We start from the raw sequence: 27381 nt of genomic DNA, 5'->3' as shown, positions 1-27381 counted from the left end.
TAATACATCAAAAATACTAAAAACATCAAAATAAATATTTGCCAACAAATTGAAAATAAATTTAAAAAATATGTAAACTTAAATAACACTAAGATAAATACAACTTAACAAACAAATGCCTCTAAAATAATAACAAAATTAACAAATGCCTTTAAAATAATAACAAAATTAACAATAAAATAATTTTTATACAATATCCAAACAATAACAAAAAAATAGTAGCAATATAATAGTAAAATAGTAGTAAAATAAGAAGAAAACAACAAGAAAATAACATTAGAAAAAAAGAGAAGATTATTTTTGTCCTTTAGTGAATTCGGGCTGGGCTTGGTTCTGGGTCAAAAATGTCTTACCCAAGGCTTAGCCCATTTTTTAAAAGGGCCTTATATTTTTATCCAAACTCATTTTTCAAGTTTATATTTTTATTCAAACCTTCTAATATTTCGGCCAGGCCTTCGGGTCGGGCCTGGTAACTAGAACCATGATCAGTAGTGGAGAGTCCACAATAATTGGCATCAAATGCTTAGGGGGATTCGCACTGTTGTTCAATTCCAATATCAGCAAATATCAATTTATGAGTTTAATAATATACTTCAAATAAAAATTAAATTTACTTTATCAACACCAGAAAAACCCCAACTTCTTTCGGTTTCCCTTTTAATTCCCTTCTTTGCTTTGCAAAGCTTTGCCTCCCATTGGGTGGAGCCATGGAAGGCGGTCCAAGTTAATCTGTTCTCTTTTGAAGGAAATGGAGATAGTAAGCAAAGCTAAGGATTATATGACATTTTTGTTACTGTTTTTGGTATTGTTCTCCTGTAAGTTTTTGAGCAGCTGAAATGAATACATTTTTTTTTTTTGATATGCGAGCATGAGATAATGAGGTGGAAGTAAGGAAGTTTTTTTATATTTGAATTTCGTCTGAGTTTATGGGTAAAGTGGATTTTGAGTGAAATCGGCTGAGAAAGAAAGAACAAAAAATGAAAACAGAATCGAACACTGGGTTTTATCATCATGAAGATGGTTTAGGTTCTATCTTGAATCGGCACGGTATATCTTTCCAACCAGCTGGTATTGATAGTAGTTCAGAGATGATTCCGATGAGTGGTTACTATGCATCACTGCCGACGATCTTGCCTGGCAATTCCAGTGTTATCACAAGCTCCCCTGCCTTAATCCAACCTGGAAATTCTTCTGGATCTTCCCTGCTTCTTGATTCAATTTCAGGGCAGAAGCATGAGGCAGGGTTTGCTGTCGAGTGGTCTATTGACGAACAGTATATATTGGAGGACAGCCTTGAAAAGTATGTAATAATTATTTCTTTTCTTACTGTATATGCAAGTTTTCTAATTTGTGCTACTAATGTAGGAAACCTAGTCCAGGTGAACGTAGTTAATAGTAAGTAATAGATTCTCTAATGTGTGTTTTTGCTGATACGTTTTATGGTATAACTGTTTTTAAGGAGGTATTTATTAGGTATGTCTTCTTTTTGAGATGAGATTAAGTGCTGGCTTTTACTTTAATGTATGTGTATATAGGTATAAAGATGAACCAAGTATTATGAAGTACATAAAGATTGCAGCTACCTTGCCTGATAAAACTGTACGTGATGTTGCGTTGAGGTGTAGGTGGATGCAAGTAAGCTCCTTGCTTCTTTAATGATGCATTTCTTCCATTATTTGTTCTATTTTTTATTTTCTTGTATCACGTGATTTACTGTGTATGAAAAATTGGCCTGCAAATTATTAGTTTTGATATACTGGTGTACATGTTCAATATTAGTTTTGGCATTGACTGCAGCAAGTGTGACTCAACTGATCTGTTAATGTGCTTTTGTTCTTTTTAATTCTTAGCCATCATATTTGTGTATTTAAAATCATCTGTAGATTCATCTGCTTTAAGAGATAAAGTTATATTTGCAAATTGGCAGAGAAAGCGAAGGAAACCTGAAGAACTTAATGCGGGAAAAAAGGTGAACAGTAGGAAGGTATGCTGATGAATTATGTAACTTCACACAACACTTAATATTGATTTCTTAGTTCGTTTTCCCCCTAAATGATTTCAATCATGTTAGTTAAATTTCTTGAGAAGAAGCACTTAGAATTGGATGCTCCATTTGATTGTGAACTTTGTATAAAATGGGTTTTCATTGGTATCAACTATGAGAATCTCTTTGTCCATAGAATGTTCTGTCTGTACTGCTCCCTGGGCCCTAAGAATATTGTCTTAACTTTGATCAGTGATGCAGTCCTAGTTTGTGAGGCTTCATTCTGAGAAACCCATCGCTGTTCAAGCTTGTTCACTAGTTCATCGAGCACATTGATTCACTCACACCTTTGGATGTGAAGCTTTATACTTTTTATTGTAAAAGAACTACAGTTTCCCTCAATTGCTTTCTTTCCTTGAAGTCAAATAATGAACAAAGCTGTTAGTTATGACTAAAAATTCAACATTAAGTAAATTCTTTGTATCTCAATTTGCTTAGTTGAATGTCATAACTGGGATTCCTTCTCTAATTTCCTAAATAGACTAATGTCTTTAGGATGTAATATGATTAAACAACTGGTATTTTAAAGCTCATACTTCTTCAGGGTAAGCTTGTGGAATCATCTTTGAAGGTGAATATGCCTTCAGCGCTGCCACAAAACATGGCTGCATATCCTCTCATGATGCACCATCTTGACCAGAATGGAAGAATGTCTTCTGAAGGTTTGTATTTAATACCACCAGCTAGAGGTATCGATATGTTTCTTTTAGTTGCAATTGCTTTTGATTAGTATTTTTCTATCAATATTTGTCCGCATCTGCCAGTTATCTCAAGTAATGTAAGACTAACTTTTGGGTAATCTTCCAAGATGATGTTTATGATGAATTTAGGTTTAAGAAATTATGATTTTGGGGTTTTAAGTTATAGTCTGATGTGGATTACAGTTATTATTGCCGAAATTATGAGATTGATCTGTAGTCTTCTGAAATAACTGGAAAATAAAATGGTTTTGTAAATGTTTCAAGCATATGCGTCGACAAGTTTTACCTGGGAAAAAGCTTCAATATTTTATCCATAAGTGAACTTGGGCCTAGGTGTCAAAGATGTTGATTTAAAGAACCGAATTGAGGAAATGAAAAACTCAAGCAACATTATTTGATGGAAGGAATTTAGTTAGAAAAGGTTTTGGGTAGTATTTAATCATATTGTAGCACACTATGTCAAGTGTCAACATTTGTGCTCATTATTCTTTCCTTTTTGGGATATTAAATCTGTTATTTTAAAATGAGTATGGTAAGTGGACAAGTTTGGTTTGAACTTGTTTGATAGTTCACAAGACAAAGTAAAGCAATTTCAGGAGGAAGCTTGAAACCTAACAGCATTGCTATGTTTTTGTTGTGGGTCCCAGGAATCAGTGGTACAGTTATACATCTTTTGAAGCAAAATTCTCAAGCTTTTAGTCAAATCACGTCCAACCTTTCTGCATTCAAGGTGAGTGCACCTTGCCCTAGTTCGCAGCAATTATTTTATTGGCAACATGCAATCTTATAGTAATAGGTGTTAGATGAGATGAATACCTTGTCTTGTTTGTACAGTATTTAAATGGTTAGTATGCAGGTTATGTTAGGTTTTGCCATGTCAAATTCAAGAGGTTAAATTTGTACAGTATTTAAATGGTTAGTATGCAGGTTATGTTAGGTTTTGCCATGTCAAATTCAAGAGGTTAAATAAGGTAACAACTGCCTATTAAATGATGAATGTAGGAATTTACATGCAATAAGAATGTCATGGTTCTTGTTGAAGAGGTCCATATGCTTCTAGTTATGATTGTATTATTACATGCCGCCACAGTTTTGTTGGTGGATACTCTATTTGACAGAAGTTTTATTGTCCAGTGAACCTCTTTTCTTTCAAGGGAGGAGGTCATGGATTCTATACATCTAGTCTAGTCCTTTTTAACATGTTCATGTAAACCTTGTATGTGATGGCCTCATATCAGGCACTTCTACCATGAGCTTCACTAAAATAAGCTTAGGAAAAGTTTTTACCAAAATATCTAATGATTTTCCAATATAGGTAAGTCATTAGTTATTTTGGTAAAAGCTTTTCCTAAGCTTTTTCTAGTGAAGCTCATGGTAGAATTTCTCCTCATTATCATATATGGTTTCTTTTTAACAGTCTTCTGAGGTTGGTTCATTAAGTAAAATTTGTATGAACAGTTACAGGATAATATTGATCTCTTCTGTCACACAAGGAACAATATTACTGCCATTCTAAATGAGTACGTCAATGTTCTTTATATGTTGGTTATTTTTGGGTTTACATGTTGCCTATGCTTCTGGTTTTTAATTTCTACTGTGACTTTTTTCAGCATGAGAGACATGCCAGGTTTAATGAGCCGGATGCCACCATTGCCTGTATCCATTAATGACGATTTAGCAATTAGCATCTTGCCTGGTGCAACTCAGGTAGGTTATCATTTAAATTGATTTAGTTTGCATGTGCTGGAGTGGATGGCCAAAAAGGTGGGTTATATAAACGACCATAAGCTGAAGTTCACTTTATGGGATTTGCAAAACATCCTGAACTCTATCTTCCGAAATGATGAAAACATGAACTCCCCTGCTCCCATTCTAGCAAGGGCACCCTTATGACCTTTTTCCCCCTTATTCTTTTATTACATGTATTTTTCTCTCTAATTAACACCTCTAATCTCTTTCAACTCCCTATTTCACTCAAACCCTCTCTAGGCCTCTAACTAGTTTTATGACGATTTGATGTAATATTGATTTTGAATTGAAATTTGACATTTTTTGGCTACTGTTGAGAGTAAAAGGATAAGAGTTCACTTTCAGTTGCCTATTCACCAAACAGTGTGGCATGATAAAGGATCTTTGACCAAGTTTCGTGCGGTCTGTTCCTTCCTATCCAATGTCAATATTTTATTGTGTCTTGCATCCTATTCTGCATTTGCTTCTTTGTCGGCACTTCAAACTTCATTTCTGTGTGAGTACCATTGTAGACCATTTGTCACCACCTTTCGACCAAATTTTTTCCAACGTGGCTGGTTAATCCTTTTCCTGTTTTTATTTTATTGCACTGTAAGTGCTGCAAACCTCATTTTCCTAGCAATTTTTTTGTTCTGTAAAGTTGTCGTACTGAACTGTTTCATAGCTGGTTGATCAAACCCTCATGTAGTCTTTCCTGTTATCTCAATGTTAGATCTACAATTGCAGTGTCATCAAATTGTTGGCTAGCATGTCAGTTGGCAAAGCATCCTTCTTTTACTTATCATTCCCCATCATTGCAGTATTGTCTCTTTGTTGACGACTTACAACCCGGCATCTAGCCATCTTAGTTTTTTCTAATTAGGTCACATATACTTGACTGTATTAAAGAATTCTGGTTCTCATCTTACATTTGAACAGAGGGTGGGGGAGGGGTTGAATTTTAGACCGTCAACCCTCCATTCTGTTATCACTATCAGCTAATGTTAGATTTAAATGACAGGAAACTAGTTGCCCCACTAGGCAATAGGCGGTCTGCGAATGTTTTAACAAGTAAGCAATGATTGTTCATTGGTTTATTCAATCACCATGAGAAACTAAATATCCTTTTCCTATGATGCTTACTTGTCTACACTTTGCGTTACCTTGTATTTTTTCCCTTCTATCTCAGTTGATGATTTTTAGCTCACCAAGCGGGATCCATCTCAAGCCAAGCCAAGATACTTACAGGGAATTGTTGAGATTGAGGTTGGGTATATATCTGATTTATGTAAATTACAAACAATTTTCTAGTTGTAAATCCATAAGAAGCTTGTAGGTTATGCTCTTGTTTCTCGTGTACAAAACATTCTTCACACGTTGGGTGCCACAATGGAAAATTTGTAAAGACCCCATTTTTGCAATCCAAAATTTTCACCCGCCTTATGTCAAACCCAGGCACCAGATAATGAGAACCCAGATGCTTATAATCTTCTAACAGATTCATCTGGATTTTGCATTTGAAGCTTCATGTATATAATTTTTTTTATAACTTGCTACATCTTGCTTCAGTATAAGACGAATTAGAATGCCTGATGATGTCAAATATTAGTTGCTATTCATTAATCTGTAGCTTTCATTTTTGTAGTTTCTTACGGGTCACCTGAAATATGTTCAAAAGATAGAGATCCAAAGCAGGTTGGAGATTACAGCAAAAGCAAATCAGGTTAGGTTAGGTTCAGTTACAAACACGTTCAAATTGAATTAAACCATTCACCATAAAACACCTTCGTCCATAACATAGTAAAATTAGCAATGGCAAAACTCAATCTTAGAAAACTCAAATTCCTAGTTGTGCACAAAACCAGCTGTAACATTTGAAAGAAAAGAAGCCATTTTCTGCTATAATGCAAAAACTTATGTAGTGACAAGCGCAGAAGAGTAACAATGCCTAGCTATACTACAGATGATGCCATTATGACGTTAGTTCTCATAAGAAGGCAGTGACTATAATATTTGCAAAAGTATGATGCCCTACTTGTCTGCATCTCGGAATTCCAGTCAGGAAAGTGCACAAAAAGCAGGGGAAAGAAAAAACAATAATAGTAATAGTTGACAGTTGAAGTCAAGCTGACTGCAAAGATCGGGCTCGAGCTGCTGCTCTTTCTAATGCTTTTAACCGATTAGCTTCCATGCGAGCACGCTGCTCTTCTGTGATTTGATCACTAGAGGCAGATGCAGCTCTTTCCAGTGCCTTCAACTTGTTAGCTTCCATCCGAGCTCTCTGTTCTGTAATATGAACTTCAGTAGAGCAGTTAGCTTCATTATTTGGCATTTGTTCCAGCCTAGAGCCACTAGCTGCGAGTACTTCAGCAGAATCCATAGGGGTGGGTATGTTATGAGATGGTTCCTGTGGTCAATGACATGAACATACCTCTGTTAAACATTAGCACCACACCATAATTGAAACAACAGCAAGCCTATAACATGACACTTATAATAAAAACGAACTCATGCATAAACTAAATTCTTTAGTCTGACTGGGTCGTGAAGCCAAATGCACAATTAAGTAGGGCCGTGAATTAAGCAATACCGATAAATGCATTTCTAGAAGCAGCCAAATCCAGTACTAGGAGCAATGATGTAAACACTTTCAGCATTCCCTAACATAAATTCTTCCTTATAGCTAAAAGCCAATTCATCCATTTAATGTAAAAATTGCATTGTTATAAGGGATACTAATTTGGCATCAAATGGACTCGGAAACACAAATATCAAAAGCAGCAATATGATAAAAGGAAAAAACACACACGAATGCACCAAATGCCATAGGATCATAACAATTTAAGAATGCTTGAAGCATACTATCCATTATTGCTTTTAGTTTCTAGAAAACATGGTAATGATTTTCCTTTAAAAAAAGCCTTTTACTAAAGGACCCCCCACACTACTAGCTATTGACTTGAGATGTTAGTTCACAAGTATAACAGAAAGAACAGACAACTGAAGAACAAGTTCAAAGGAATACGATTACCTCAGAAACTTTCTGGTAAATCTCATTAAGCATGCTGTCTTGAATATCATCTACATGATCTACCTCATAGTGGACATGAGTTTGTTCCTCAGAATGTCCAGCCACTACAATAAAGAGAGGGTTGCTTATTTTGTTACCTTAAAGAGCAATACAATAATATGCCTCTAAGCAATAAAACAAATAAACATACTTGAAATGGGCGACATGGAAATGGAATCTGTTACAACCAAAAGAAAAACAGGCACTGTTGCAGCCTACCTTGCCCATCGCTGGGGCCATTAAATTCATCTGGACTTTCATGCAATTTTGTAGGATCCCCTCCTCTAGCAACTCGCTCTCTTAAGTCTCTAATACAGTTCTGACAAGATATATGCAACAAAAGAATTATGCTTATGTATACCCAGAATTTACTCAGCTGTCCAAATTATGAAGATGCTAAAGCAAATTCACCGGCACCTAAAGGGATTTAAATTTACTGTCATCAAAGCTGCCTGTATTTTAGGAAAACAAAGAACATCTATGGAGTCCAGATCAACACGAACAATCTCAAACAAAGCAAAATAGCTAATACAATACGTGAAATTCAATGGTTAAACATTAAACCTCGTCTCGATATGTACATTTAAATTTTAGAGTCTCAAAAGATAATATCACAATAACCCAAAGCTATGAGTAAGAGGTAGCCAATCGCGTAATGTCTTGCAGGCTACTCCCTTGAAACAAAAACTACTTTACCCTAAATTCAGTAAAAAGTCATTGAACACTGCAAATTAAGGGTTGAATGAGTTACCTTAACACGTTTGGAAGAAGCAACTTTATCCACTTTATGTACAAACTGATCAAAAGAGTAATAAGGGAGCAACTGCTTGTGCCACTCTCTGTACAACTCAATTAAGTTTCCCAAATCACTGGCCTAAAAGCAAAAAACTTTAAAGCTTAATTAAATCACCCAAAAAAAGGTAAAAGAAGAACAATCATATGAAGTTAAGAGAAAGAAGATAAATCTAGTAATCTACCTCGTGACTGCGACCGCGGTACCTAAAAGCCCGAGGGAAGTGGCGAAGGATGTAACCGATACCATCATCGGAGAGGAGAAGTTCGGGTGTGAGCTTGGGTCGGGTTCTGCTTTTGGATACTTTCTTGGGCTTTTCGGATCTAGGGAGCTGATTGGGAGTATAGCTGAGGGAGGCGGCGGCGGCGGCAGAGGAAGCGTTGAGATTGGGTTGATCGGGGCAGTCACGAGCCCAGTGACCGGGTCTTCCGCACTTGTAGCAGCCTTTTCCGACGGGATTTGGGATACCGGATCCAGGCCTTCCGGGATTGGGATGATCGGATTTGGGGGCGTCGGGGCAGTCATGGGACCAGTGGCCTGTCTTTCCGCATTTGTAGCAACCCGTCGGCGCTGATTTTGGATTCTCCATTTCGCACTTCTCTCAGGTGTTTAGGTTCTTCTCTTACTACTTTCACTATTTATTTGCTCCTTATGTATATGGCGGGAGATATTGGAGGGAAAAAAAATATTAGCATTTTTTACTTCGGCCCAAATCCACCAGTTTCTAATAATCTTATCTTTAAATTCGGTCTTTTATTTTTCTAATATCTAAGAGATACGTTTGTAAGAAAATGGTTTTCCCTCCAATATCTCCCGCCACGTACAAAAGGAGCAAATAAATAGTGATCGCCCATTTTTCTCTGTTTGTCTCAAGATTTCGTCGAAACTTGTGGGTATCTGTCGAAATTTCTTGTTTGATCTCTCTTCTTGAAGCCGAAGTGCGAGACAGGGTCCTTCTTGGGGCTGTCTTGATTCAACTCTTGTTCGCCGGTTTTTCTCCGTTTTATCTCGGGATTTTGTCGGAGCGTTTGGGTTCCCTCCGGAAGTTCTTTTTTCTGTGTTTGCTCGCTGCTAGTTGCTTCCTTTCAGCTGGGGTTTTCAGGCTGCTGGTGTTTCTTTCTTTTCATTGCCGGTGGGTTTCTGAGAGTTGAGTCTCACTGGATTCTTCGATTGGCTCGTTTTGGGAGCTTTTTTGGTTGTTTCTGTTGTGAGGACTCTTCTCTTCAGTGGGCTCCTTTTTCAGCTTTTCCGTCAGGTTCGAGTCGTCCCTTGAATCCACTTTTATTTTTGCTCTTTCGTTTTCTATGATTTGATCTTGGTTTGGTTATTTCACTTCTTCATTGAAAGATGACTCAGGGTTGATGGATTGTTGCTTTATGATTGGTTTTCTTTGCATTATTGTTTGCTTATTATGAATATTGTGGCTTGGAACTGTAGAGGTTTAGGCCAACAACACTCTGTTAGGGCTTTAAGGGATGTTTATCAAAAACATAATCCCGACATTATATTTCTTAGTGAGACTAAACAGAGGGGCTCAAAACTGGAAAAACTCAGGAATAGATTGGGCTATGTTTACTCAAAGTATGCCGATCCAACGGGGACTGCAGGAGGTCTCTCTTGGTGGTGGCGATAAAATATGAATCTTCAGGTCTATGTAGCTACTAAGAATTTCTTTGATACAACTGTTGAAACGGAAAAAGGTACCTTTGTGTACGGACATCCCTATGTTAAGGGTAAATTGGAAGTTTGGGAAGCTATTAAAGAGCTTAATCACTGGTGCAATAAAGCATGGTGCTGTATAGGAGATTTTAACGACGTACGTTTCAACTATGAAAAGCAAGGAGGTAATCCGATTGATGCGTCAAGAGCTTGGGAGTTTAATAAATTTATATCTGGATGTAATTTGTTTGATCTACCGATTCAGGGAGGGGAGTTTGCTTGGGCCGACAATAGGGACAATAAATCCTATGTAATGCTCGATGGTGTAATTGGTTCCCGAACTGTTTAGCATATGCTGACATTGCTATTGGGTCTGATCATAAGCCTCTCTTTCTTTGCCTTGAGAAGAGGGATAAACAAAATTGGAAGTCCTTTAAATTTAGGTCGAAGTGGCTTGTCAATGATGAGTGTTAGAAAGGGAAAGATGGAAGCACTGAAGATTTCTATCTTGATCAACGAAGCTAATAGGGAAAGATTCAAACTGGGAAGGGGACTTAGGCAAGGATGATGTGTGGTATCGCCTTGCCAGAGATGTGGAGAGATCAAATCGATGGAACATATTCTATTTTTCTGCCATTTGCTATTAAAGTTTGGAAACTTTCTTCCTTCAGTAACTATCCAAGGAAGGAAGGTTTCAAAGTGATGTTTTTTTACCTCTTTTGCATTTTAATCGTTAATGTCTTTTTATCTCGATCAATATTTTAAAAAATAATTTTTTTGAGTTATCAAAATGAAAAGAACTTAGAAGTTACAGTAACCAAAATGAAGTGTAAATATGATATGGTGTGTACAGTCAACTATTGTTAGAAATATAAAGTGACTAAAATGAGCATAATGAAATTGTAAAGATTTCATTTTAAATAACCAAAATTTAAGCATCCTAAAAATTAGGCGGCCAATTAAATTGTTTAGCCAAAAATTTAATTACTTTTTTATTCTTAGTTTTTGCTGAATATTTATTTTAACCAAAAAAATTTGTGGATTAATGACACCTTAAATAATGAATTATCTTTATGATACCCGTAAACATGATAGGCTGGCAATAATGATTGACACGTCACTGTTTCACTTCAACGATTTCCAACTTTCAAATGTTTCATTTTCACCACCATACCATCAATAGGATTAAAAAACAAATAAAGGACAAGACAAGCAAGTTTTCCCACCTACCAAACACATTGTTTGAATTCATATAAAATCTGTATCTATAATTCCTAACTTTAATGCCTTTGCTGAAAGGCTGGAGCCTAGTTCCTCATTTAACCTCTGAAACTGAGATATTATAAATATCTATATTTACGAAACAAAAAAACCTGACTCTTCCTGCCCGTTATAATTGCAGCTTCGTCCTATTGTTTTGTTTCAATGAATTTTCATTCCATCCCAAAAATAAATTTTATACTTCTGAAAAAAGTTTGGGGGGTTCATAAATTACCAGCCCAATCATAATCTTGATACACGAAGTGAATAGGGCCTCCATCAGACAAAAGATGCGTCAAAAGCCCCGCCCTGGTTGTATCCAGGTAATTCATCACCCACCTCAGCACATCTTTCTCTTGTCCAAAATCTACACTAAACCTGTTTCAAGGTAACCCCCAAAAAGAAAAACAATGCATGCATCAAGGCCATCCTTTTCCCTCTCAGTTTCAAAGTACATACTCATAAATTGGCATTAGTATGTACTGAAAACTTACCACTTGATGATCCTAGTTAAAGAAACAGTTCTCTTGTCTAGATTGATCTCTATGGCTCCATTCTGGAAGTACTCCCTTGCAGCACCTCTTAGCTCACCTTCAACACCCTGAGCAGTGAAAAACCTAACGGTGGGGCTTGACCTTGTTCCATTGCATAGTCCAAAATGGATCAATGGATTAACTTTAGCTGGAGCAAACTATCATTTTAAGAAGAAAAAGAAACCAGTTAAAAACGAGGCTGTAGGGCAAAGACAATTGATGAAGTTGGGGCCGGGGTTACCTTTAAGCGCCTGTCACCATTGCCAAAAGGCCTGACCAAGGAATAAGGTGACTTTCGATTGTTTCTAAGGATCCCATTCTGTATAACGCTGAGGCTGTAAGGGTAGCCCCCAATTACATATTGGAAATCACCGAAAAAAGCTCTTCTATCAAGTATTCCTTCAGGATGTCCAATGGTAATTACAGCATGGATGGCCATGGCATTATATAAGTTCAAGAAGAAGGCTAGTCTCTCGTCTGGACTTAGTAATTGAAGATCCACCCTTTGCAGATCTCGTGTCAAATTTAAGTACCTGCATCAAATCATTGCTTAGAAAACCGGATTACATGCTTAATCTATTGGAGTTGTTAATGAATTGAAAGAGGAGGAAACAAGGAAAAAAAACCTGCGGAATTCTTCACTCTTCCCGATCCTGTAATAGTCAACATGATGCCTGTCATCTGATGCGTATGCTTCGAGTATGGCGGTCATCAACCTGGCAAGCTTGTCGGCTAGAAAAGATGGGGATTTGGGCTCACCATCGTTGACTGAGATCCGAAAGTTGAAGCATGCTGTAATGAAGGGCTCATGCTCAAGGAAACGATAAAAATGTCTTCCTTCTTCAAAATCATTTTCCCTGCACCAACAATGGTATCATATACAAAAGCACAAGTATGATTAGGGGTCGACTAGAATAAATTGGAAACAGTGCGGGAGAGAATGTTTGTACCCGAAAACATGTTTGATAAAATGCTTCTGGGCCAGCTGCCTTCCAGTTTCAATTCCCTATAAAACACGTAAGAGTAATTTAATTATTTACTGTTGGTGCAATTTCAACAGTAAAGATGTTAATGTCAGTTAACAAGAAAACATTTTACATGTCGGATTTTTTAATCAACTTTTGAGAATTCACTTTCTTTGTTTCGTAAACTTTATTTTATTCATCATGGTATGGTATGACTCTATTCATGGTAGCAATAAAATAATGTACCCTTCAAGTCAAAACAACCTTTTTTCCATCATCATAATTACCATATTTTTAATGAATATAATCCCGTTTATTGTCTTCTTCAAATTCTTGAAAGAAACAAATGTTTTCGAGAAAAGTATTTGGTACAGGATAACACATGTTTTTTTTCTTTTAAAAGGTTAATTATAAAATAAAAAAGTGACGACTTATAGAATTAAAATGTTTCATTAATAATAAGATTATATGTATGTAATCATTAAGAAAATACATTCCATAAAATTTGTAATCATACAAATAGTCCCAAAACAAAACTCGCGTGACATATATAATAGCCCAATTATGAGAGAATTGGTATATACAATATAAGCCTATAAGTACAACTTAGGGTTTGCAGCTAATCTACCATAATTAGTGCTTAATAGGTTGGGTTAATCAATAAATATCATCCCTGAATGATGGTGGGTTAGTGCTGTCATCCCTTGCTTCGTGCAATCCATCATTAGTGTCGTGTAACGTGTTGGTTTTTTCCCCTAGTTTTTATTCATCATATATATTTTTTTAAAATCGAATTGTTAATGGTCAAGAAAATGCTAATAATTATTATAGGTCGCTATATTTCATCACTGTGAATGGAAGGGTGTTTTTTTTTTTTTTTAATATTTTTCATCTTTCACATCTATTTTTAGAAATATCACCATTTCCTTATTTATTTTCCTTTTCTTCCATTTATTTCACGATTTTTAGGATAAGTTACTTATTTTCATTATTTATTACCAAGTATAGCGATTTTATTAAATTAATTCCTAGTATTATTATTAATAAGCAACCAAAATTGAAAAAAGAAAAATAAATGAAATACCTTTTTCCTGCCGCAGTCAAGGTGGTGAATGATGACTTCCAACATATCATCACCGGCGAAGCAATTCTTGACGATCTTCATCTTAATCAGACGGTCCTGAATCGGCAAACTCTGTCTCAGAAGCTTCACAATCCCCAGCAACTCATCTTTTTCTTCTTCTTCTTCTTCATCTTCATCATCATCGAATCCATACACCGGTACTTTAGGAGCTCCGTCAGGGCATTTCTGGCTCAACAATTCCCTCATTCTCTTATCCAACTCCCCACTATTTCTCAACGAATTCAACGTCACTAACCCACCCAATAACTTCTCGTTGAAAAATATCTGAGGTACTTCCGATTTCCCCGTTCTTTCCACCAACTCCTTGGCTCTTTTGGGGAACACGTCGATGTTTATTTCCACGTACGGTAGCCGTTTTTCTCTGAAGCATTTCCGAACGGCGGTGCAGTCACGACAATTCGACCGCGAAAAAAACGTTATTCGACCTTTTAAATCAAACCTTTCGTCTTCGCTTTTCAGCTTCACTATGACTTTGACACCCGGGATTTTGATCTCCGTCACCTCCAAGTTTAACGAATCGTTTTTCACGACGAAATCCTGGCCGTCCTCTGTTAGCGACGATAAGCGTTTTATGATTGCCGCTGAGAGAGTGGTGCTTCGATCTTTTATGTACTTCCCTATGCTAGGCATGCTTTCGGCCGGGGATACGGATTGAGAGCGTTCCAATTCGGGCTGTGGCTGTGGCGGTGGCTGGGGTTTCGGGAAATGAGCTTGAGCCTTGATGGCTGGCATGTAGTTATTATAGCAATTAGTACCGTTGCTTTGAATTTGATGATTAACCTCCTTAGCGTTGGACTCTCCGATTTTATTCACTTCAACAGAATTCAAACTACAATCTTCCTTCTTTTCACTAATGATTTTCTTCATTTCCACATCAGAGAATCCAGCTCCGAGTTGATCATCCAGCTTGACGACGGTTCCGTTAACGTCGCCATTGGAAATATTAATTTTCTTATCATCGACGACGACGTCTTTGGGTGGCTCGGGGTTCATTTCTTTTTTATTAATTATTTCAGAAAGGGAGAAAAAGGAAACTAAAAGAAACAAGAATAAAGAATAAAGAAAAAGAGGTAACGAGAAAACGAAAACCAGAGCGATGAAAACGGAGTGATTGAATGGAGAGGAAATATAGAGAGAAATGAAAATCAAAATGGAAGGATATAAAACAGGAGCGGGGTGGGCTCTCAGGAAGAGGTCAAAAGACGTGAAGACAGAGCCTTCCTTTTTTATTTGATTCATAAATATTTGATTGATGAATATTACTTACCAAAAAAGAAAACAAAAAATAAGGTTAATTCCGACAAACATCCTCCACTTATTTTCTAAGTTTTAAATTCATCCATAATTAATTCATTAAAGCATCGATGGTACCTTTTTGCCAACTAGTTGCGAATTTAAGCTTTAAATATTAAGACCTGGATCAAATTATAAATATGTGTATCCCTATTCTATGACATATTAAAAATAATAAAAATGTCAATTGAATGATTATTTTCATTAACATATTAGATCTAAACTAACTCATGTGATACGTATACATATATTTATAATATGATTCATGCATTTTAAACGTATTCCATGTGAAATTAATGAACAAACTTAATTAATATAATTGTCGATACTTTAAAGACTATTTTAAAATTTAGTAATGAATTAAAATATAATCCATAGTTTGAGGATGTGAAGTTAAACCAAGCAATAAGAAGAATAGTGGGATTTGGCATGAGATTGAGTTGACACTTTGATATTGAGTGGCTAAACTTGGGTCCCAAATTAAGCGTAGTTTAAGGGGGAAAGATATTAGTTTGGGCTTAGTCAAAGGGGGCTTACAAAAGAAGTCAATTTGCTTTAGATATGGTTTCGGCTTTTGGAGAATAACCGAATTGCCATTGGGGGCATTGTTCATCAAGCTTCCCTCCAAGTGGCATTTGCTTGAATCGGACCAAATTGAAGCCGTCCAACACGTATTACAATTTTTTTTTTAAACAAACTATATATATTTTTAATTATTAAAAAAAACTTCTTACTCCACTAATCTTACAGGATAATTCGATATCAATTCGATTGGAAAATATTTAATATATTCTTTTCTTAAATATTTATTATTATCTTTTATCTTTCTTTATTTTTATATAGTTTTTAAATAAAAATTAAAATTGGTCTGTCTAAGTATTAAATCATGTTTAATAAATTTATAAACGAATTTTTTACCACTACAATCAATGATAAATAAATTAAATTTTAAATTAATTAATTTTTAACGTAAAATATTTTCTCCTACTAAATTTATGTATTTATACTATTATTTAAGTCCTCGCTAAATTAGTGTCACCTCAACCTAGTCATCAACTTAGTCAAAAATTACAAAAATACCCTTACGTAGTTAAAATAAGTTATACTAAAAATCCTATTACATGCGTATGTACATGGAAACCACAGATTTAGAATAAATATGGTTTGAAACTAATTAATCATAATAACACATGAAATATATACATATTTGAATGTATAAGTTTTTATCGTATCTGCTCTTTTTGATACAATGCCTAGAACTACCCATAGTCCTTCCTCAATCCTTAAATAGGAGAATAATGCGCTTTAGCATACTTGAACCTACGTCCTCCTAGACTGGCAACAATGCTGATGTCAATTAAGCTAAGACTCAATCGGCTATTGTGATTAATTAGTTCAAACCATATATTTCTTTATTTGTTGTATGTTATTTTTAAACACAAATTTGCATTCTAAATACATAGTTTCTCCACGCATATGTGTAATAGAATTTCTAGTATATTATAATTTTATTCTGAACTGATATAAACACTATGATAAAAATAGTTTACCCAATTACAAATAATTTATTTAAATAATTATAATAAAAATTAATTGTTATAATATATAATTTAATTGAAAAAAATAATTTTGAATTTAGACTAAAATAATTGGGGATCGACCCGATTAAGCAACGAACAAGTAAAAATTAGAAATTGAGCATACAAATTTAACGTGGAAAAACCCCTCCAAAGAGAATAAAAAACCACGGACAAAGATAATTTTACTATAATGGCAAAAGAATGAAGAGTATAAAGATGGAGATAAAAACTAAACCCCGAAACCCAAAAAATAAAGAACCCTCAAAACGTAAACACAAAATTCTCCAAAAGTGTTATGAGTTCTAATCTTTAATGGATGTATTTTCTAAGGTTGTAAAAGAGTCTATTTATAGGCTAAACTCATAGGTCGAATAATATAAAATAATCTAGACTAATCAGAGTTTGATTGAAACAAATAACAGAGTTTAACTAGAAGATTATTTCTCAAATTTAACTAAAATAGGAGTCATACTCAACAAATCTCCACCTTGACTCATATTTCCACAACGCCGTCTTTGTTAAAGCCCGTCACAGGCCTATCTTGAACTATGTAAAGAATTAACTGAGTCGAATTTTGGCTTAGGAACTGGAAGGCTTCTAGCCTTCGACTTGTACATTGCCAAATCAAAACTAACCTGAGTCTGATTTTCATGAACACAGTGCCCTAACTTTTCAAAACCTGCCTCCGAAAGAGAACCTCTCTTCAACGAAACAACCATACATTTTTCCTTCCTATGACCAAGTTGCCTTCGCTCCAAACGAGTTGACTTCGACTCCATAACGGACGAGGGACATCCGATTTCATCGGTCATTGTAGAACCTTCCAAAACTTAAAGACTGCTGATTCTTTTACCTTTTAACAAAATGAGAGTCCCACGAGACACCTTAATGCGACTCGACTCGATGTTGATCCTATAATCTTTTAAGTCTAAAATACTCAAGGAAATGAGATTCTTACAATATCGATACTGTTTGTCTCGCTTCTTTGATACTACCAAAACGGAAGCTTGCCTATTTGTCTTGTTATTCGAACCAAAATTATTGTCGAGTTTGTCTTTACTCAACAAATGACCCTTCACATCCTCGAACAAGAGTTTGTCTCTACCATAAATTAGGATCCCCCTGAAAGACTTGTATGAAGGGGGTAAAAAACACAATAATAGCATAGCCTGATAATCTGAACCTCAATGTTATTTAAATCATTTAAAAGGGTAATGAATTGACTGATGTGATCTCTAAGAAACTCACATTTGTTCATGCGAAACGTAAATAAACATTGTTTCAATACTAAACGGTTAGCTAGAGACTTAGTCGTATAAAGAGTTTCTAACTTTTTCCACAAGGTAGATGATGTCTTCTCCATCAATATTTCTTGCAATACCCTATTCGCGAGGCACAACTGGATTGCAGACACGGCCTTTTCATCAAACTCTTCCCATTCTGACTGATTTAGATTCTTGGGCTTTTTCCCAGTAAAGACATTTTTCAGGCCGGTTTGAACTAAAATTTCCATCATCTGAACTTGCCACAGATTGAAATTTGTGACACCATCGAACTTCTCAATGTCAAACATTATTGTTTCCATCTCTGAATGGGTTGATCTACGAAAGTTGAACTAGCTCTGATACCAATTGTTGGGGATCGACCCGATTAAGCAACAAACAAGTAAAAATAGCGGAAGAAATTGAGAAACTGAACACACAAATTTAACATAGAAAAACCCCTCCAAACAGGATAAAAAACCACAGACAAAAATAATTATACTATAATGGTAAAAGAATGAAGAGTATAAAGATGGAAATAAAAACTAAATCCCGAAACCCAAAAAATAAAGAACCCTCAAAATGTAAATACAAAATTCTCCAAAAGTGTTATGAGTTCTAATCTCAAATGGATGTATTTTCTAAGGTTATAAAAGAGCCTATTTATAGGCTAAATTCATAGGTCAAATAATAATAAAATAATCTAGACTAATCGAGTTTGATTGAAACAAATAAATAGAGTTTAATTGAAAGATTATTTCTCAAATTTAAATAAAATTGAGTCACACTCAATAATAATTTATTATAGGATCCAAACCAACCAACCAACCAACCAACCTCAAAGTAAAATCAAGAAAAAAAACTCACATAATTTACATAAAATGGAATCCAAACTTATAATATTAAAATAAACTAGTAGTTTGTTTGATAAACCATTGATTTTTTATTTAATTGAAAATGAAAATTTTTAACAATTAATATTTTAAATGTGTTTGATAATAATTTTAATTTTTACTTAATATAAAATTTTCAACAAAAAGTGTTGAATAAGATAAGTAGGTAGGAGCTACTTATCAATTAATGTAAAATATATTAAGTTTATTTTATTTCATTAAAATTGAATTAAATTGTCCTTTTATAAAAAATTAAATATTAAAATTAGTATATTTACCTTTCATCCAAAACTATCCACAATCATACGAATATTATATTAAAAAGATTAAAATTAAAAATAAAAATTATTTTAAAATCAATATTTACTTTTATCAAACAAAATAATTATAATCAATACTTATATTTACTAATTTATCAAACAATTTTCTAATATAAATTCAACACTTATAAAATTTAGCAATAAAAATCCAATACTTAATTTTTCAATATTTAAATTTTTAATTTATCAAACACACCATTGTTGAGTATTTTTCTCTCTCTTTTAGATGGTGAGGCTTCCTTATTTATATGATATAGGTATTGTTCACTGATATGACATACTAAGTAGGTTCCATGCAATTCAGCACGTATCCTGCTCTAGACTTAACACGTATTTATGTGGTCCAATGCGCGATCCCACATGTGAGGCTTCCCTATTTATATGATATAGGTATTGTTCTCTGTCTCACTTGTTGCAAGCTCTATCCTTGTTGCATGTGCTCATGTGTTTGCTTGACCGACAACATATGACACTGCCTGGCCATTTGCTGATCAGATTGCATGAATCCTACCCCTATTCTTATAGGAAAATCAATCTTCATGTAGAAAGTTGCAAACATCATCTTAGCCATCTTCATTATGGGATGTCTAGAAATGACATTATATGCCATGGGATGATCAACCACAAAAAACTGAACATACTTCGTCGTGGTATGCTCACCATCCCCCAAGGTCACGGGTAAAGTAATAGAACCCTTTTTCTAGTAAGCCTCTCAGGTTAACACTTCCACAGCATTGCCATTATCCACTAATATTCTTTTTACTTCGAAACTTGTAATAGTTGCTAACACAACCATTAGATCGTTTCCCTCCTCATCGCAAACTAGCTCTTCATCTTTGTTACCAAATTACACCTTTCATTCTTCCTGTTGACGCAACCTCTTTGGCAAGTTAACTGACATAACACTTCTAAGATGATCCTTCCTCTTAGTATTAGAGGTTGCCTAATCCTCATCTATCCCAATTATCACATGAATAATTCCTCTCACCTTCTTCTTACCTTTTGCTTCGATCCTCAAACTCTTCCTTGGCAGACTATTATGCTGAGCTACAAAATCCTTCAGCTTTTCATTTTTGTCTGCTTCTTCAATGGCATCATTCAAAGAAGAAAAATCCTCAGTTTTATGCCCCCTATTTTCATGAAAAGCACACCTATCCCTCGAGTTCAACCTTCTTGTATTATGTCTCATAGGTGGAGGACTTAGCAAAATGCCCAGACTCTTTACCTAACTAAGGATATATGCACGTGTAGCAATTAAGGGAGTATATGTCTCAAATTTACCATAAGGAGGATACCTTTTTGTGTGCTTAGGTTGAGACCATTGAGACGTCTTAGATGACTCATTCTTGACTATCCCTTCTACTATCCTCCACCTTGTACACATAGAGCCTGAGAAGACGAACCCTGATAACCACGAGCTCTCTCTATTCCTCAAATGCCTATAATCCCTTTGGAAAGTACTGCTTCTTAATCTCTTTTACTTTAGTAAATTTGTGAGCCCTCTTATATAAATCTGCCAAACTTTGTGGCCTGTTACCAGTGAACGAGTACTGTACATACTCATTCAAGACTCCCACAATAAAAGCATCAATAGCCCATTGGTCTTTCAGATTTTTTGTATTTAATGTCGCTACATGAAAACGCTTGATGTAATCCTGCAAACTCTCTCCTTCTCTTTGCTTGACAAACATTAAACCCATAGGAGTACTCATTATTGTCCTATACACTAGAAACCTCCCCAAGAACATTTGACCTAATTGTGAAAAGCTTTGAATGGAACCCTGCGGTAGAGATAAATACGAGTCTTTTGCACTTCCCTTAAGGTTCGTTGAGAAGGCCTTACACTTCGCAGCAGCAAGAGCTCCCAACATATTCATATAATCATTGTATTGCATGAGATGTGCTCGAGGGTCCCTCCTACTTTCAAACATTTCTTTTAGGACTTTAAAGTCAGCCGGTAAACTTATAGTTGCTACTACACCAATTTGTTGAGTATTTTTCTCTGTCTCTTTTAGATGGTGAAACTTCCCTATTTATATGATATATGTATTATTCATTGATATGACATACTGGGTAGGTTTCATGCATATCAACACGTATCCTGCTCTAGATTTAACACTTGTTTATGTGGTCCCATGCGCGATCCCACGTGTGAGTTCGCAGGAGAATTAGGTACTCCTCTTGCGAACACTATTATTATACGAGTTCAATCTGTGAACTCAGCGTGCGAGCTCGTTGGCAACTAACCCAAACCCATTCGAGTTTTGGGCCGGTAATAGCAAGTATCATAACAACCTTAAATTCTCAATCTTATCAATTTTTTTAGGGGAATTCTCAATATTATCATCAAATATTATTATTTAACTCAATTATAGTTCGACTTATTCCTTGTTGACATAGTTTTGCGGATGTATATGATTTTTTGTTTTCGATGAGAATATGTATATGACGTTAGCATTATGGGCGTTGGCGAATCCGTCTCTCTTCATGCCTTCCCGCACGTCACATTAATAAAGAAATTAATATATCACAAGTGAAAACGTGGGATTGCATTTAGAGACCTCTTCGTGGGTAGGAATGGGCTGCCTCATCTTCAGTTTCTTATTTAAACGGGGTTTAAAATATATTAAATTTTCGTTTATATTAAATTTTAATTGTTTTTAGTTTATTTTTATAAACAAGTAACCATTCACACTGAATTGAATCAATCTCAATTCTACAGATAAGTTTAACTTGGACTTGGGACATCTTTGATGGCACTTAACCGAGTCAAGATGATAGTTATTTATATTAAAGAATTGAATTTTAATCTGTTTTTTATTTAAAAATTTTGATCCATTCATACAATTATGAAATAGGTAAAAATAATTTTGTAGCCTTTAACATTTAGAATTTTTGCCAATTTAATCCTTACTCTTTAATACATAAAATAAAAAATTTAAATTTTTTATATTTTCAACAAAAATATTAAAAAAGTTTAAATTATATATTTATTTACAGAAATCATTAAGAAATTATAAAAAACTATAAAAATTAAGTAGTTTCAAATTTTAAAAAGAAAATGTTATTTACTTCTTTATTAATAATAAAGTCCATTCAAACTTTAGATAGACATTTCACCATTCAAGAAGAACAAACACATTTTTGAACATTTGGAGCTTTTATAATTTTATTGAACTTTTAAATGAATTTCTTAAAATTTTAGATAGACAATTTACCCTTCAAGAAGCAAATAACACATTTTTATTGAGTTTTTGAAACTTTTTATATATTTATAGTTTTATTGAATTTTAAATAAGTTTCTTAAAATTTTAGATAGACATTTTACTATTCAAGAAACAAATAACACGTTTTTTTTAAAACTTTTGGAGTTTTATATTTTTATGACTTTATTGAATTTTTAAATGAATTTCTTAAAATTTAGATAGATATTTTACCATTCAAGAAAAAATAACAATTTTTTTAAATTTTTGGAGTTTTATAATTTTATTGAATTTTTAAATGAAATTTTTAAAATTTTAGATAGACATTTTACCATTGAAAAAGTAAATAACACACTTTTTTTTGAATTTTGGAACTTTTTATATTTTTATAATTTTATTAAAATTTTAAATGATTTTCTTAAAATTTTTATTTGTACTTTTATTTTTAACATTTTTGGGAAAAAATTAAAAAGTTTGTAAATTTATTTTAGGATTTTTAAATATAAAAATTTTATTTTTTAAATGATTTTATATACTATTAAATAGCAAAGACCGTATATGACAATAGTTGTGACTAGGGGTGCATTTGGATGGGCGATTGGGTGCGGTGCGGTGCGTTTAGTTTACTTTTTGTCTCACGCTACAGTATCACTACAGTATCTAATCTCACCGCCACTGCTTTTTTTACACTAACGGCAGGTAAACACATCGCCCATCCAAACTCACCCTAGAGCAATTTATACTATGCAAACGACAAAAATTTTCCATATAGTATGTGACCATATTGATAAATTATGTCGAAGGTTCTTCCGAGGAAATAAAGCATGCTGGAGGCTTTGGTTTTAAACTCATGCGTGATTGGAATTTGTTGCTTTTGGCTAAATTTGGTTGGAGGATGCATTTGAAAATGATAAAATATGAGCACAGGTGCCACAAATAAGTACCTCTTTAGTAGCTCTAGTTTGCATACTTGGGAATATGCCCGATTCTAGAGGTTATTTGAGAGTGCAACAGTCTAAGGTTCAGGTTGAAAGGGGCTCAAAAAAATATTTTTTAGCTTTTAATGTCGGGAAAGTTTTTTTTAGACTAAAATAAATCAATTAAATGCCTACAACATATTTGATTGGGTATAATGGCTACGCCATTACAGCCCTATTCTATGGGTCCACCTAATCATCCGTTTGGTTCAATGGAATGCCCTATTACGGGCTTATTCCATTACGGGTGTATGCCAAAAATTAGCTGATTTCTGGAGGATTTCTATTCCCTTCCCAGACTAGGGGTGTGCATAATTCGGGTAAAACCGAAAAAATTCGGTTAACCGACCGAATTCGGTTAATCGGTCGGTTAACCGAATTTTTTCGATCGGGGTCGATTAATTTTTTATGATTTTTGGTTAACGGTTAATTCGGTTCGAAACCGGTCGGTTAACCAAAAAATTAATAAATAAAATTATCCAACCCAACCCAAACTCAATTACCCAACCCAATAAAACTAAAACTAAAGTTTACCCAATTACCCAATCCAATAAAACTAAAACTAAAAGACAACCCAATTTACTAAAGTCTAAAACCCAATTTACTTTAATAATTTATAAATTTTTTAAATTTTAAAAATAAAAAATAAAAAAATTCGGGTAATTCGGGTATTTTTCGGTAATTCGGTTAATTCGGTTAATTCGGGTAATTCGGTTAATTCGGGTAATTCGGGTAATTCGGGTAATTCGGGTAATTTTTAACCAAAAATAAAAAATACATAATTTTCGGTTAATTCGGTTAACCGACCTTATTAACCGAAAAAATTTCGGTTCGGTTAAATTTTTTTTAAAAAAAATCGGTTCGGTTAACGGTTAAAATTTTTGGAAGGTCAGTTAATTCGGTTATAGTAATTTCGGGTCGGTTAACCGGTCGGTTAACCGAATGAACACCCCTATCCCAGACCACCATTTGGCTATTCCATTCCATTTTTTACCCTCCCTACCCAAAAGCCCCAAAAACAAGAGCAAACAGAAGCTGCCAGCAAAGTCACCCAAGGCTCCACCCGCTCCCGATTCACTGTTTCGGCAAGTGCTTCTTCACTTTATCGGTGACTATTTTCGACAAGTGATTAAAGGTTATATGCTCTATCTATATTTTTTTTGTATTTTCTTTGTATCTTCGGCAACTGTTTCGGCAAGAGATTATTGAAATGTTTCGGCAACTGTATTTTCTTTGTATTTTATTTTCACTCTTTTGTTGAATGGGATTTTTGTTTCATCAGCTCTATAAATACATTTCAGATTTTGAGTTTCTATATTAAGCATGTATCTTTGATATTCTCAAGGGGTTTATGTTTTGTTTTTGTCCAAAAATGTTGGGTTCTAATCCTTTGTTTGTTTTTTGAACTGTAGATTGCTTCCTCTGAAATTGGTTTTTGTTGATTGAAGAGAAAGAAATGGATAGGGCTAAAGAGACTGGACTTAGAAATGTGAGCTCAACTTGCTCAATCTTGGAGTCAGATAATTATGATCTGTGCTGATGGATGCTCTATGATTGATCGAAGAATGGTAAGCTATCTGTCTATTCTTAATGTTTCTTTCTTTTGTGCGTGTTTGTGTGCGTTCCTGTTCATATGTGTAATGTTCCTTACCAATCTTATGGGTGAGACGTGCAGTGCATGTGAGGAAATAAAGGTAGCAAAAAATTATGAAAATTGGAATTTTGATATAATACATATTATTCGTGGAAAAAATAGTGTAGCAGATAGTTCTTTTATTGTTATAGCTGAGTGGTGGAGAGAGAGTGGAGTAGCATAACCAATAGATATCTGGTTCCTTGGTTTTAATTTAATAGCATGCTGTTTCTGCCAACATGTTGATGCGGTTTACTACAATGATCCAACTGCAGTTAATTAATTATTTGTTTAGGCCAATCTATTCTTGGTTTTGTACCATCATCATATTGATATATGTGATGGAGAAAACGCCATTGCTTACCAATGATATATTTTCTCAAATGTTGTTTTGCCCTTGAGTGACAGTATGGTAATAATATTATCTTGTCTAAATAAAACAGTTACTTAAGATTTGCATTTCAACTTGAGGTATTATTCTTGTTTATGCTGTGGAGACTCATATCTATATATAAACTAAACTATTGAACCACTTCTGAGTAATTTGCAAAGAATGAATGAATCAGCTTCTCAAGCTAGTATTAAGCTGTGTCACTTTCATCTGCGCATAATGTGATGGTTTGATAGTTGAAATTATGGATGATCTGAATCTAGCTGTAGGAGATTAAATTTATGATCACCAAAGTAGTGGGATATCATAGATTAAGCAGGATATCTTGGATGATATTAGAGTTCATCTTGAGATAGACTGCTTTCTTTAATATTTGTACAAGTATATTTGAATGTTTAGCACTTTGGGTTACATTAGGGTACTCAAGTCATCTCTGCATGTGTATGCACTGATAATTACCACGACCTGGTGAAAGAGTAGTGAAAAATTGAACATGGTCATTACTTATCCACCCAAGTATTTGGGGACCAAAATAGAAACAGAGAAGCATATTTCCCTCCCTTTTCTTTTGTCATGTGATTGAGGCTATTCTTGAGAGGGAATTAACGTGAAAAATTCTTGAAAAGAAATTTGCTGTGGGGATGGTAAAATCTAGCGGACTGCTTTTGCTAGTCATTATCATACGAATAAGTTTTCTAATGACTTAATGATACAATATTGGGATGCCTTTCAAGTAAGGTAAATGAAAAGGCTATACTTTGTTAACATTTCGTTTTTGACTCATATACCATGGTAGTCTCAAGTTCAACTCTATTATAATTAATAATAACAAGAAGCATGTACAAATATGAATTCTCTCCTTTAAATGGATTCTGAATTCTTCAAACTCATGGTAATTTTGACATGGTTATGCCAGGGCATTTATGGAGTCAGAGTTACCAACTTTTAAAGAGAGAAACCCTCAGCTGGATGTGGTTACTGAACTCATTCATAGGCAGCATCCACATTTGAAAGGCTTTTACAGTAAGTTACTCTTTCTTGGATGAGTTTCAGACATGACGCATTCACGTATGCGATGTTTTAAACCATGTCTCAAAACATGTATCTTGCCAATTTCTTAGAGAACAAAAACGAGCGGGTGGTATGCGTGAAGAATATGACTCCTGAAGATATCCTTCTTTATGCAACCAGGCTAAGAAACGCATTGGGAAGAAAGGTGGTGAAATTGAAGACAAGGCATGTAACCAAACACCCTAGTGTGAAAGGTACATGGACAACTGATGTGAAATTTTGAGACACAGTAGTACCAAGTTCTCACAATTTTGTTTGTATGTTTCTTTATTGTTCTATGTAGTCATGATGGCAACTTTGCTGAAACATTCATTCTTTGGAGGTGAATGAAACTGTTGTGTAATGAACAAAGGCTAATGATGTCGTAATAGATGATTGGACCCAAATATTTAATAATTTTAGAGCATCTGTACCTCTTCCAAACATCATAGCATTCAACCTTCTCAGGTTTTGAACTTCTAATAATTTGTCTAATGAAACAATATATGAACAAGAGAGGAAACTCTAAGCAAGCTAAAAATTTCCTCTTTAACTAACTCTTTAGGGCTATTATTATATCTATCACTAAATTCAGGATCAAATTCAAGCCTATGATAGGTTCAAGATAACGTCTCAAGATCAACTGCCTGTTGTAACAAATGCTTAATAAATTATGACATATGCTTAATAACATATGGTTTATGACATATAAACTAATGAAATCATATAACTTTTTGTTAATATATGAATACTATGTTTGGATGTCAAATATAATTCTCAAGTTAGTTATTACTTTTAATATTTTATTTTTTATTGTAGAATAATTAAATTATTTGTTTCACTATAATGGCTTTTAGCATATTCAATATGTATTGCAGTTTA

The 27381-nt window shown here is 34.4% G+C and overlaps 4 protein-coding genes and 1 long non-coding RNA gene across 8 annotated transcripts; 2 read left to right on the top strand and 3 right to left on the bottom strand.

Annotated features, from left to right (window-relative positions):
* The first annotated feature begins 597 nt into the window (after positions 1-597).
* On the top strand, positions 598-5923 carry LOC105794307 (hypothetical protein). 4 transcript variants are annotated; one of them, XM_012623420.2, is made up of 9 exons: positions 600-1300; positions 1536-1635; positions 1928-1984; positions 2589-2733; positions 3393-3475; positions 4204-4265; positions 4356-4452; positions 5495-5544; positions 5663-5923. In XM_012623420.2, exons 1-8 carry the CDS (start codon positions 978-980, stop codon positions 5519-5521), a joined length of 894 nt encoding a protein of 297 aa, XP_012478874.1. In that variant the 5' UTR covers positions 600-977; the 3' UTR covers positions 5522-5544; positions 5663-5923. The 4 variants fall into 4 exon arrangements, 2 of the variants coding, with proteins under 2 accessions (XP_012478874.1, XP_012478875.1); XM_012623421.2 differs by having other exon boundaries at positions 604-1300; positions 2589-2706; XR_001133851.2 differs by lacking the exon at positions 4204-4265 and having other exon boundaries at positions 598-1300.
* A 284-nt stretch (positions 5924-6207) lies between these two features.
* On the bottom strand, positions 6208-9063 carry LOC105794306 (uncharacterized). Its single transcript, XM_012623419.2, has 5 exons — positions 8521-9063; positions 8295-8417; positions 7763-7862; positions 7505-7608; positions 6208-6880 (listed from the first exon to the last, which is right to left on the bottom strand). Exons 1-5 carry the CDS (start codon positions 8923-8925, stop codon positions 6596-6598), a joined length of 1017 nt encoding a protein of 338 aa, XP_012478873.1. The 5' UTR covers positions 8926-9063; the 3' UTR covers positions 6208-6595.
* Positions 9064-11118: 2055 nt separating this feature from the next.
* On the bottom strand, positions 11119-15091 carry LOC105794305 (hypothetical protein). The gene is made up of 6 exons (XM_012623418.2): positions 13838-15091; positions 12739-12794; positions 12415-12645; positions 12030-12321; positions 11750-11946; positions 11119-11633 (listed from the first exon to the last, which is right to left on the bottom strand). The coding sequence occupies exons 1-6, from the start codon at positions 14888-14890 to the stop codon at positions 11480-11482; spliced, it is 1983 nt and encodes a 660-aa protein (XP_012478872.1). The 5' UTR covers positions 14891-15091; the 3' UTR covers positions 11119-11479.
* Positions 15092-20684: 5593 nt separating this feature from the next.
* On the bottom strand, positions 20685-21176 carry LOC105795879 (uncharacterized). The gene has a single exon (XM_012625534.1). It carries the CDS (start codon positions 21174-21176, stop codon positions 20685-20687), a length of 492 nt encoding a protein of 163 aa, XP_012480988.1.
* A 3671-nt stretch (positions 21177-24847) lies between these two features.
* LOC105794308 (uncharacterized) lies at positions 24848-26916 on the top strand. Its single transcript, XR_001133854.2, has 3 exons — positions 24848-24993; positions 26366-26472; positions 26571-26916. It is a non-coding gene; the product is annotated as an uncharacterized LOC105794308 (long non-coding RNA).
* Positions 26917-27381: the final 465 nt, after the last annotated feature.

The sequence above is a fragment of the Gossypium raimondii genome, chromosome 3 (genome assembly GCF_025698545.1).
Source record: "Gossypium raimondii isolate GPD5lz chromosome 3, ASM2569854v1, whole genome shotgun sequence".
Taxonomy (NCBI): Eukaryota; Viridiplantae; Streptophyta; class Magnoliopsida; order Malvales; family Malvaceae; genus Gossypium; species Gossypium raimondii.
Note: the sequence above shows the minus strand (reverse complement) of the source record. Positions and strands in the feature narration are given on the sequence as shown.

Excerpts from the sequence above, each read along its gene's own strand:
- LOC105794307 (XM_012623420.2), top strand. The coding sequence starts at position 978 with ATGAAAACAGAATCGAACACTGGGTTTTATCATCATGAAGATGGTTTA. Across the intron at positions 1,985-2,588 it reads AAAAGGTGAACAGTAGGAAG|GGTAAGCTTGTGGAATCATC; the intron begins GTATGCTGATGA and ends ATACTTCTTCAG. Across the intron at positions 2,734-3,392 it reads TTTAATACCACCAGCTAGAG|GAATCAGTGGTACAGTTATA; the intron begins GTATCGATATGT and ends TGTGGGTCCCAG.
- LOC105794306 (XM_012623419.2), bottom strand. The coding sequence starts at position 8,925 with ATGGAGAATCCAAAATCAGCGCCGACGGGTTGCTACAAATGCGGAAAG. Across the intron at positions 7,863-8,294 it reads CTTCTTCCAAACGTGTTAAG|AACTGTATTAGAGACTTAAG; the intron begins GTAACTCATTCA and ends ATATCTTGTCAG. Across the intron at positions 6,881-7,504 it reads TTTACCAGAAAGTTTCTGAG|GAACCATCTCATAACATACC; the intron begins GTAATCGTATTC and ends CATTGACCACAG.
- LOC105794305 (XM_012623418.2), bottom strand. The coding sequence starts at position 14,890 with ATGAACCCCGAGCCACCCAAAGACGTCGTCGTCGATGATAAGAAAATT. Across the intron at positions 12,322-12,414 it reads AAGAGTGAAGAATTCCGCAG|GTACTTAAATTTGACACGAG; the intron begins GTTTTTTTTCCT and ends GATTTGATGCAG. Across the intron at positions 11,634-11,749 it reads TTAACTAGGATCATCAAGTG|GTTTAGTGTAGATTTTGGAC; the intron begins GTAAGTTTTCAG and ends ACCTTGAAACAG.
- LOC105795879 (XM_012625534.1), bottom strand. The coding sequence starts at position 21,176 with ATGTTTGAAAGTAGGAGGGACCCTCGAGCACATCTCATGCAATACAAT.